This window comes from Heptranchias perlo, chromosome 5, assembly GCF_035084215.1.
Source record: "Heptranchias perlo isolate sHepPer1 chromosome 5, sHepPer1.hap1, whole genome shotgun sequence".
Lineage (NCBI taxonomy): Eukaryota > Metazoa > Chordata > Chondrichthyes > Hexanchiformes > Hexanchidae > Heptranchias > Heptranchias perlo.
In genome coordinates this window covers 122,594,527-122,605,973 of record NC_090329.1, presented here as the reverse complement: position 1 = coordinate 122,605,973, position 11,447 = coordinate 122,594,527, and the positions used below count along the sequence as shown (strand labels likewise).

At 41.1% G+C, this 11,447-nt stretch overlaps 2 protein-coding genes across 2 annotated transcripts; both read right to left on the bottom strand.

Moving 5' to 3' along the window:
- Window positions 1-4,156: 4,156 nt before the first annotated feature.
- Window positions 4,157-5,342, bottom strand: LOC137322197 (zonadhesin-like). Its single transcript, XM_067985311.1, has 2 exons — window positions 4,776-5,342; window positions 4,157-4,729 (listed from the first exon to the last, which is right to left on the bottom strand). Exons 1-2 carry the CDS (start codon window positions 5,340-5,342, stop codon window positions 4,157-4,159), a joined length of 1,140 nt encoding a protein of 379 aa, XP_067841412.1.
- Window positions 5,343-5,792: 450 nt separating this feature from the next.
- Window positions 5,793-8,791, bottom strand: LOC137322196 (zonadhesin-like). Its single transcript, XM_067985310.1, has 4 exons — window positions 8,279-8,791; window positions 6,991-7,299; window positions 6,359-6,419; window positions 5,793-6,130 (listed from the first exon to the last, which is right to left on the bottom strand). The coding sequence occupies exons 1-4, from the start codon at window positions 8,789-8,791 to the stop codon at window positions 5,793-5,795; spliced, it is 1,221 nt and encodes a 406-aa protein (XP_067841411.1).
- Window positions 8,792-11,447: the final 2,656 nt, after the last annotated feature.

The following is an 11,447-nucleotide window of genomic DNA, read 5'->3' as shown; positions in this document are numbered from 1 at the left end:
TGCACTGCAGAACCTGCAGAACCAGTGAGCATCGTAATAATTGGTTATCATAAAATGATAAAAGGGGGGAATGAGAATCCCTACGTGGTCAGTTTTCAGTAAAATATTAAAATGTCTACGTGGCAAAGAAGCAGAATGCAAAATGGTTAGAAAGGGTTAATTAGTTAGTAACTGAGATTGGTACAGGTGGCCTGGCCTCCTGCTGGGTCATATGTTTGCGTAGTCAGCAGGTTTGCATGGTCTTATCAATGTAGAGTCTTTGATGTAATTCAAGGACTGGTCTGAATGTCTCCATGTTTATGGCAGATCAATATAGGTAACGAGCTTAGCCAAAGTTGAAAGACATTCCAGGTTGGGAGATAAGGAACAGAAGGGACAGGGAAGAACATTCCAAGTTGGAAGGTGAGGAAGTATCCCCTTTGATGTCTAACAGCAGCATGATCAGCACATGGACGATTTATGATTGGCCGGAAATAATGTAACCTCGCATGGCAACCTATGCCCGGCTTATGATTGGTGTTGACCCTCGTTAAGTATGTTCCAACCCCTATTGATTGTATAAAAACGTGTGGATTTCTGTATGTTTTTGTTCTTGCTCTGCCAGCATAGAGGGACTCTATCAGGAGTCCAAATCAATGCTGCAGACTAAGAACCCTGCTATTAAAGTTGTGATGAACTTTAAAATGTATTCGACTTCAGTTTTTACTGAACCAGACTGAGGGGAAAGAATCCGGATCGTCATTAGGTAAGAAGATGGTGCTCGGGCCAGCCGGGAGCAGCTTGGCATGAAGGAGGCTGCAGATGTCCACGACTACATGTCGAGTGACTCTGAGCCTCCATGTGCACTGCTGCTCAGAGAGGTCCAGGAAGCTGAGCCTCGGTCTGTGGACCCTGTGGCGAGGGTAGTGCCCTCTGCGACGCATCTCTCTCTGCAGTTGCCCTCCCTCCTGCTGTGCAGGTGGATGTGTCACAACACTGTGTTGTGGAGCTCCACGTGGCAGAGGTGGACAGCTTGACCAGTGAGGCTGGTGATGCTGTTCGCCCTCCGAGGAGGCCCCCATCTGGAAGATGCACATCTGAGGTGGTCCGCAAGGTAGGTACATGTCTCTGGACCCCGGGGTAAGTGTGCAAGTTGGTGAATTTTATTGTTAGGAGGAGGGTGGTGGAGGCCAAACTTTGTCCAAAGTGACAGAGTGGCCTCCTGCAATGAGTGAGGGTCTCCCCCCACCACCTGTCAAATGGACCTTTGCAGCTGCCACAGGCTGATGGCTGCAACACGTCCATTTGAACTGGGAGTGTTTCCCCCAGTACAGGAAACAGTCCCAGGTTTTTGCAAAATCCCACCCCTCCTAAAATATCATGTTAATCAGGTCTCTAAACGACCTGAAATACCTAAATAAACACCATAAGTGGCACCCTGCCGGCTTTAATTGCCGGCGGGAGTCCCACATGCGGGGGCTGCGCGCACATGTGAGCGCTTCAGTGGGGAACCCGGAAATGGGGCGGGTTGGAGCCGGGCTTCCGACACGCCCCGGGAATCCCCGATTTTCGTAGCCCCCCCCCGCCATGAACGCACCCGATCGCGGGTGCTAAAATCGAGCCCAATGTTCCCATTCTCGACAAAATTTTTCCACTCTCTACAACAATAATCCCATTCTCTACAGCAATGATCCCATTGTCTACAACCATGGTCTCATTCCCTACACAATGGTTCCATTCTCTACAACAAAGATTGCATTCTAACAACAATGGTTCCATTCTCCACAACAATGCTCCCGTTCTCAACAACAATGGCCTGATTCTCCACAACAGTGTCCCCATTCTCCACAACAATGGCCACATTCTTTACAACAATGGTTCAATTCTCTTCAATGATGTTCCCATTCTCTACAACAATGGTTCCAGTCTCTACAACAATGGTTCTATTTGTTAGATCATTGAGTCCATTCCCTGCAACAATGGTCCCATTCCCTTCAAAGATTGTCCCATTCTCTTCAACAATTTTGACATTTTCTACAACAATGGTTCCATTCTCTAAAACAATGTTCCCATTCTCTACAACAAAAGTCTCATTCTCCACAACAATGGTATCAGCCTCTACAACAATGCTCCCATTTTCTAAAACAATGTTTCCATTCTCTACAACAAAGGCTCCAAATCTACAACAATTGTCCCATTCTCTATATCAATGGTTCCATTCTCTGTAACAATAGTCTCTTTCTCTACAACATAGATGGTCCCATTCTCTTCAAAAATGTTTCCATGCTCCAGAACAAAGGTTCTATTCTCAACAATGGTTCTATTCTCTACAACAAAGGTCCAATTCTCTACAGCAAATGTTCCATTCCCTACAGTAATGGTACCATTATCAACAACTATGGTCCCATTCTCTACAACAATGGTTCAATTCTCCACATCAATGGTCACTTTCTCTGCAACAATTGGTAAATTCTGTACAACAATGGCCCCATTCTCTTCAAAGATGGTCCCATTTTCTACAACAATGTTCACTTTTTTATTACAATGTTTCCATTCTCTACAACAATGACTCAATCTCTACAACAACGTTCCCATTCTCTACAACAAATGTCTTATTTTCCAAACAATGGCTCCAGTATCTACAACAATGCTTCCATTTTCTACAACAATGCTCCCATTCTCTACAATAATGGTTCTATTCTCTGCAATATTGCCTCCATTCTCCACAACAATGGTACCATTCTCTACAACATTGGTTCCTTGCTCTATAACAAATGTTCCATTCTCAACAATGGATCCATTCTCTGCAATAAAGGTTCACTTCTCTACAACAGTAGACCCATTCTCTACAACAAAAATCTAATTCTCCACAACAATGGCTTCAGTCTGTACAACAATGCTCCCATTTTCGACAACGGCATTTCCATTCTCTACAACAATGGTTCCATTCTCTACAACAATGGTTCCATTCTCTACAACAATACTCCCATTCTGTAAAATAATGGTCCCATTCTCTTCAAGAATGGTTCCATTCTCTAAAACAATGATCCCATTCTCTACAACAACAGTTGCATTCTCTACAACAATGGTCCCATTCTATACAACAATGGTTCCATTCCCTACAACAAAGTTTCCAATCTCTACAACAAAGGTTCCATTCTCTACAACAATGGTAGCTTTGTCCACAACAATGTTTGCATTCTCCACAACAATTGCCCCATTCTCTACAACAATGTTCCCATTCTCTTCAACAAAGTTCTCATTCTCTACAACAATGGCTTCCATCTCTACAATAATGGTCCAATTCTCCACAACAATGTTTCCATTCTCTATGAAAGTTGTTCCATTCTCTACAACAATCATCCCATTCTCTAATATAATGGTCCCATTCTCTTCAACAATGTTTCCAATCTCTACAACAATGGATCCGTTCTCGACCACAATTGTCCCATTATCTTCAAAATTGTTCCATGCTCGACAACAAATGTTCCATTCTCAACAATGGTTCCATTCTCTACAACAAAGATTCAATTCTCTACCACAAAGGTTCAAATCTCTACAAGAATAGTCACATTTTCTACAACAATTGTCCCATTCTTCACAACAACGGTCCCATTCTCTATAACAAGTTTTGCATTATCTACAACAAATGTTCAATTCTCAAAAATAAGTGTACCATTCTCCACAACAAAAGTCCACTTCCCTAAAACAATGGTCCCATTCTCTACAACAATGGTTCCATTCTCTACAACCAATGTTCCATTCTCTACAAGAATGGTTCCATTTTCCACAGCAATATTTAAATTCTATACAACAATACTCCCATTCTCTACAACAATGGTTCCATTCTCTACAACAAAGGTTCCATTCTCTACAACAATGGTACGTTTCTCTACAACAAAGGTTCCATTCTCTACAGCAATGGCCCCATTCTCTACAACAAAGGTTCCAAGCTCTCTAACAATGGTTCCATTCTCTACAACAGTGGCTCCATTCTCTACAGCAATGGTTCCATTCTCTACAACAAAGGTTCCATTCTCTACAACAAAGTCCCATTCTCTAAAACAATGGTTCCATTCTCCGCAACAATGTTCCCATGCTCTAAAATAACGTTTCCAATCTCCACAACAATTGATCCATTCTCCACAACAATGGTCCAATTCTCTAAAACAAACGTTCAATTCTCTACAACAATGGTTCCATTCTCTACAACATTGTTTTCATTCTCTCCAACAAATTTTCCATTCTCTCCAACAAAGCTTCCATGCTCTACTATAATGGTTCCATTCTCTGCAACAATTGTTCCATTGTCCACAACAATGGTCCCATTCTCTACAACAATGGTCCCATTCTCTACAACAATGGTCCCATTCTCTACAACAATGGCCCCATTCTCCACAACAATGGTCCCATTCCCTACAACAATAATTCCATTCTCTACAATAATCTTTCGATTCTCTACAACAATAGTCCCATTCTCCACAACAATGGTTCCGTTCTCTACCACAATGTTCTCATTGTCTACAACAATGGTTCCACTTTCTACAACAATGGTTCCATTCTCCACAACAATGGTTCCATTCTCCACAACAATGATCCCTTTCTCTACAACATTGTTACCATTCTCTACAACAAAGTTTCCATGCTTTACAACAATGGTTCCATTCTCTGCAACATTTGTCCCGTTGCCCAGAACAATGGTCCCATTCTCTACAACAAAAGTTCCATTCTCAACAATGGTTTCCAATCTCTAAAACAAACATTCAATTCTCTACAACAAAGGTTCCATTCTTTACAACATTGGTTCCATTCTCTACAACCGCGGTTCCATTCACTAAAACAAGGGTTCCATTCTCTACAACAATAGTCCCATTCACTAAAACAATAGTCCCATTCTCTAAAACAATGGTCCCATTCTCCACAACAATAGTCCCATTCTCTAAAACAATGGTCCCATTCTCTACAACAATGTTTCCATTCTCTGCAACAATTGTCCCATTGTCCACAACAATGTTCCCATTCTCTACAACAATGGTCCCATTCTCTACAACAATGTTTCCAGTCTCTACAACAATGGATACATTCTCTACAACAATAGTCCCATTCTCTACAGCAATTGTTCCTCTCTCTTCAACAATAGTCCCATTCTCTACAATAAAGCGTCCATGCTCTACTACAATGGTCCCATTCTCTGCAACAATTGTCCCATTGTCCACAACAATGGTGACATTCTCAACAACAAAGCTTCCATTCTCTGCAAGAATTGTCCCATTGTCCATAACAATGGATCCATTCTCTACAACAATAGTTCCATTCTCTACAACAAAGCTTCCATTCTCTGCAAGAATTGTCCCATTGTCCATAACAATGGATCCATTCTCTACAACAATAGTTCCATTCTCTACAACAATGGTTCCATTCTCTACAACAATGTCCCATTCCCTTCAAAATGGTTCCATGCTCGACAATAAAGTTTCCATTCTCAACAATGGTTCCATTCTCTACAACTAAAATTCAATTCCTACAACAAATATTCAATTCTCTACAAGAATATTCCCATTCTCCACAACAATGGTCCTATTCTCTACAACAATGGTTCCATTCTCTACAGCAATGGCAACAATCTCTTCAACATTTGCCTCATTCTCTAAAACAATGACCCCATTCTCTACAACAATGGTCTTATTCTGTACAACAATGTTTCCAGTTTCTACAACAAAGGTTCCATTCTCTACAACAATCATTCCATTCTCTACAACAATGTTTTGATTCTCTACAACAAAGGTTCCATTCTCTACAACAATAGTCCCATTCTACATAACGATGGTCACATTCCCTACAACAATGGCTTCATTTCCTGCAACAATTGTCCCATTGTCCACAACAGTGGCCCCTGTCTCGTCAACAATAGTTCCATTCTCTACAACAATGTTCTCAGTCTCCACAACAATAGTTCCAGTCTCTACAAAAATGGTTCCATTTTCTACAACAATGGCTTCAATCTCTACAATAATGTTTCCATTCTCTACAACAGTAGTCCCATTCTCTACAACAAAGCTCCCATGCTCTACAACAATGGTTCCATTCTCTACAAGAATTGTCCCATTGTCCACAACAATGGTTCCATTCTCTTCAACATTGGTCCCATTCTCTACAACAATGGATCAATTCTCTACAACAATAGTCCCATTATCTACAACAATTGTCCCATTCTCTTCAAAAATTGTTCCATGCTCTACAACAAATGTTCCATTCTCAACAATGGTTCCATTCTCCACAACAATGGTCCCATTATCCAAAGCAATTTTTCCATTCTCTGCAACAATTGTCCCATTGTCCACAACAATATTCCCATTCTCTACAACAATAGTTCCATTACCTTCAATAATACTCCCATTCTCTACAACAATGACCCCATTCTCTACAACAATGTTCTCATTCTGTACAACAATGTTTCCAGTTTTTACAAAAATGGTCCCATTTTCTACAACAATGCTTCAGTTCTCTACAGCAATGTTCCCATTTGGTGCAACCAATGCTTCCATTCTCTACAACAATGGTTCCATTCTCTACAACAATGGTTCCATTCTCTACAACAATGGTTCCATTCTCTACAACAATGGTTCCTTTCTCTACAACAAAGGTTCCATTCTCCACAACAATGGTCCCATTCTCTATAATATTGTTTCCATTCTCTTCAACAAATTTTCAGTTCTCTACAGCAAAGTGTCCATGCTCTACTATAATGGTTCCATTCTCTGAAACAATTGTTCCATTGTCCACAACAACGGTCCCATTCTCTACAACAATGGTTCCATTCTCCACAACAGTGTTTCCATTCTCCACAACAATGGACCCATTCTCAACAACAATAGTCCCGTTCTCTACAAAAAATATTCCATGCTCTACAACAAAGGTTCCATTCTCAACAATGGTTCCATTCTCTCCAACAAAGGTTCAATTCTGTACAGCAAAGATTCAATTCTCTACAAGAATATTCCCACTCTATACAACAATGGTTCCATTCTCCACAACAATGGTTCCATTCTCGACCACAATGTTCTTATTCTCTGCAACAATGGTTCCATTCTCCACAACAATGGTTCCATTCTCCACAACAATGGTTCCATTTTCTACAGTAATGGTTCCATTCTCTACAACAATGATTCCGTTCTCTACAACCTTGTTACCATTCTCTACAACAAAGTTTCCATGCTCTACAACAATGGTTCCATTCTCTTCAACAATTGTCCCATTGTCCACAACAATGGTCCCATTCTCTACAACAAAAGTTCCATTCTCAACAATGGTTTCCAATCTCTAAAACAAACGTTCAATTCCCTACAACAAAGGTTCCATTCTCTACAACATTGGTTCCATTCTCTACAACCGTGGTTCCATTCACTAAAACAAGGGTTCCATTCTCTACAATAAAGGTTCCATTCTCTACCACAATAGTCCCATTCAATAAAACAATAGTCCCATTCTCTAAAACAATGGTCCCATTCGCCACAACAATAGTCCCATTCTCTAAAACAATGGTCACATTCTCTACAACAATGTATCCATTCTCTGCAACAATTGTCCCATTGTCCACAACAATGTTCCCATTCTCTACAACAATGTTCCCATTCTCTACAACAATGTTTCCAGTCTCTACAACAATGCATACATTCTCTACAACAATAGTCCCATTCTCAACAGCAATTGTCCCTCTCTCTTCAAAAATGGTTCCATGCTCTACAACAAAAGTTCCATTCTCAACAATGGTTCCATTCTCCACAACATTGTTTCCACTCTACAACAAAGCTTCCATGCTCTACTACAATGGTCCCATTCTCTACAACAATTGTCCCATTGTCCACAACAATGGTCGCATTCTCTACAACGAAGGTTCAATTCTCTACAACAAAGCTTCCATTCACTAAAACAATAGTCCTATTCTCTAAAACTATGGTTCCATTCTCCACAGCGATGGTCCCATTCTCTACAACATTGTTTCCACTATTCAACAAAGTTTCCATGCTCTACTACAATGGTTCCATTCTCTGCAACAATTGTCCAATTTTCCTCAACAATGGTCGCATTCTCTACAACAATGGCTCCATTCTCTACACAATGGGCCAATTTTCTACAACAATGGCTTCATTCTCTAAATAATGTTTCCATTCTCCACAACAGTAGTCCCATTCTCTACAACAATGTCCCATTCTCTTCAAAAATGGTTCCATGCTCTACAACAAAGTTTCCATTCTCAACAAAGGTTCCTTTCTCTACAATTTATGATTCAATTCTCTACAAGAACATTCCCATTCTCTACAACAATGGTCCTATTCTGTACAACAATGGTTCTATTCTCTACAACAAAGGTTCCATTCTCTACAACAATAGTCCTATTCTCTACAAAAATGGTTCCATTCTCTACAACAATGGTTCCATTCTCTACAACAAAGGTTCCATTCTCTACAACAATAGTCCTATTCTCTAAAACAATGGTCCCATTCTCCACAACGATGGTCACATTCCCTACAACAATGGCTCCATTGTCTGCAACAATTGTCCCATTCTCCACAACAATGGTTCCATTCTCTACAACAATGTTCACATTTTCTAGAATGATCACATTCTCCACAACGATGTTCGCATTCTCTAAAAAGATGGTCCCATTCTCTACTACAATGGTTCCTTTCTCTTCAACAATTGTTTCATTCTCTGCAACAATGATTCCATTCTCTACAATGATCACATATTCTATAACAATGGCCCAATTCTCTACAACAATGGTCCCATTCTCCAGAACAATGGTTCCCATTCTCTAAAATAATGGTTCCGTTCTCTACAACAAAGATTCCATTCTTCACAACAATTGCCCCCATCTACACACATCTTTATATTACAATGAGATGCAGAGTACCATCAGTTTAAAATATGCAGCTATATAATGACAAAAAATATATTTGTGGTCATTGAAAACATCCCTATATTGTTGCAGAATAATTAGGGCGGGGGGGGGGGAGAATTTAAGGATACATGAAATGAGAAAAACTTGTTCTTTCCTCAGAGAGTACACACTGTGCTCTATTAGGGCTCCAGCCAGCTCATTCATCTCCTGAGTGAATCACGCTAACTCCAGAATACCTGACTAACCTTGCCTTCTACATTATTAGTTCTTGAAACATTGCATTCTGTGGCATGATAGGGCTGATTTTGTGAATGTGTGCTCCTAGTGGGAAGATTCACTCACCAGGAGCAGATACTGGGAAATCTTAGGAGTGCTGGTCGCACATTTCCATCCCTGGAAAATACGTTCTGTTATGCCCATGACCCCAGACAACTCAAGAAAGACTGGGGGTAACTTTCACGGCCACTGCCTGGGCGGTACTCTGGTGGAGCAGATCACCTGCCCGTTATAGAACCCTCCTGGTCTTCATCCCATTGAATAGAGTAAGAGTTGATTCAAGCAGCAGTAGTTTGGTGTCACCAAGCTTGGCTTTGATAAACCTGTTGATTTTTTTGGAGGTAGGGCAGATTGTGGAAGGTGACGAGCCCCATAGGTCTGAGAGGCTGGAAACAAACGAGTTAGAGCAGGTGACGGTGCACGGAGCTTTGCTTTCAACACAGTGAAGATGCAGGAAGGAGGAAGACTGTTTGGCATCCCTTTGTTCTTTTGTCAGATATCCCATTTTCCACCCATTTGAATTAACGGGCAGAAAATTGGGTGAGCTGCGCAATGGGCATTCGTTCCTCCTTGCCCGATATCCCCACATGCACTCCCAGCAAGTAACTCTCTTCGATGCAACTCTCTGCAACAGCAGAACATTGCCCCTTGAAATACAGCAGCCGGGCCCATGGATACATCAACGTATAGTAGAAGATATTGTCCATAAAGTTTAAATTACTATATTTTAGATGCTACAAGAGCTTAGCTAAAGTAATTTAGAAAAGTATTACTGCTTTGACATTTTTGGAATGCCAAGGAAATTTGGTGCATTTTCTATATTTCATTTAGATTGATTGTAAGGCTGAGAAGCATAAAGCTGTGACTTGCAAAGAATGATTCACAACAATTGCAGTTTGTTGCAATTCAATTTTTTCCCTAAATAATATGTCCAGAGATTGGAGTCTATGTTATCCATAGACGGAGTATCGTTTCTTTTTTCCGCAATGTACCAATTCTACGTTTGAAGTTAACCAGTTTTCTCTACGTGTATATTTTTAAAGGGGGGAAGGTTGAGGTGAGATGGGGGAGGGAGAGGTCCATTTCCAGAATCTTCCATAGAAAAGACAAACTCATTTCAAATCCGAGGGGTTTGCTATCGAAAATAATTTGTCAAAAATGGAATCAAAAACATTTGGAAGGATGGAATACTTTAATCAAAGATCTCGCAGGTGAACAATTTCTAGAAAGCTGGCTCTCAGTGATTGCGCTGACATCAATCTGAAACCTGCAGAGGACTGTCCAGTCCTTGAAACTGCCAAAGCAATAAATAATTTATTTTGGAGAAGGCTTTTTGTTTTTGCAACTTTGAGTAGAGGGGAAAAAAGTGGTGGCCTCCTCTTAAGATCCATCTGGCAATAACAGCAATCCTGATTGGTAGATGGCAATCACTGAGCACTCTGCCACGGGCTAGTGAGTATAGAAATAGGAGGATAGAACAGATGAATGCGTGGCTAAAGAGTTGGTGCAGGAGGGAGGGTTTCAGTTTCCTGGATCACTGGGCCTGCTTCTGGGGAAGGTGGGACTTGTACAAGTCGGACAGGTTGCACCTGAACCAGAGCGGGACAAATATCCTTGCGGGGAGGTTTGCTAGCACTGTTGGGGGGGGTTTAAACTAACTTGGCAGGGGGATAGGATACAGAGTGGAGCTACAATAGGGGGTGATGTGCAGCCAAATATAGAGAAAAAAACAAGTCAGCTTGGAAGACAGGGCAAATATGTAAGGGCAAGGCTGGATGGCATCTATTTTAATGCAAGGAGTCTTGCGAATAAGGTGGATGAACTGAAGGTGTTGATAAACACATGGGAGTATGATATTGTTGCTGTCACAGAGACATGGTTGAGGGAGGGGCAAGACTGGCAGCTCAATATTCCGGGGTACAGAATCTTCAGGCGAGACAGAGGGGGAGGTATAAGAGGAGGGGGGGTCGCAATATTAATTAAAGAATCAATTACTGCCATAAGGAGGGATGATATATTAGCAGGTTCCTCTAATGAGGCCATATGGGTGGAGCTTAAAAACAAAAAGGGGGCAAGCACTTTGATGGGAGTGTACTATAGGCCCCCAAACAGTCAGGGGGAGATAGAGGAACAGATATGTAGGCAAATCTCAGAAAATTGTGCAAATAATAGGGTAATAATAGTGGGGGGTTTCAACTTCCCCAATATTAACTGGGATACTCAGAGTGTAAAAGGCTTAGAGGGTACAAAATTCTTAACGTGCATCCAGGAGAGCTTTTTGAGCCAGCAT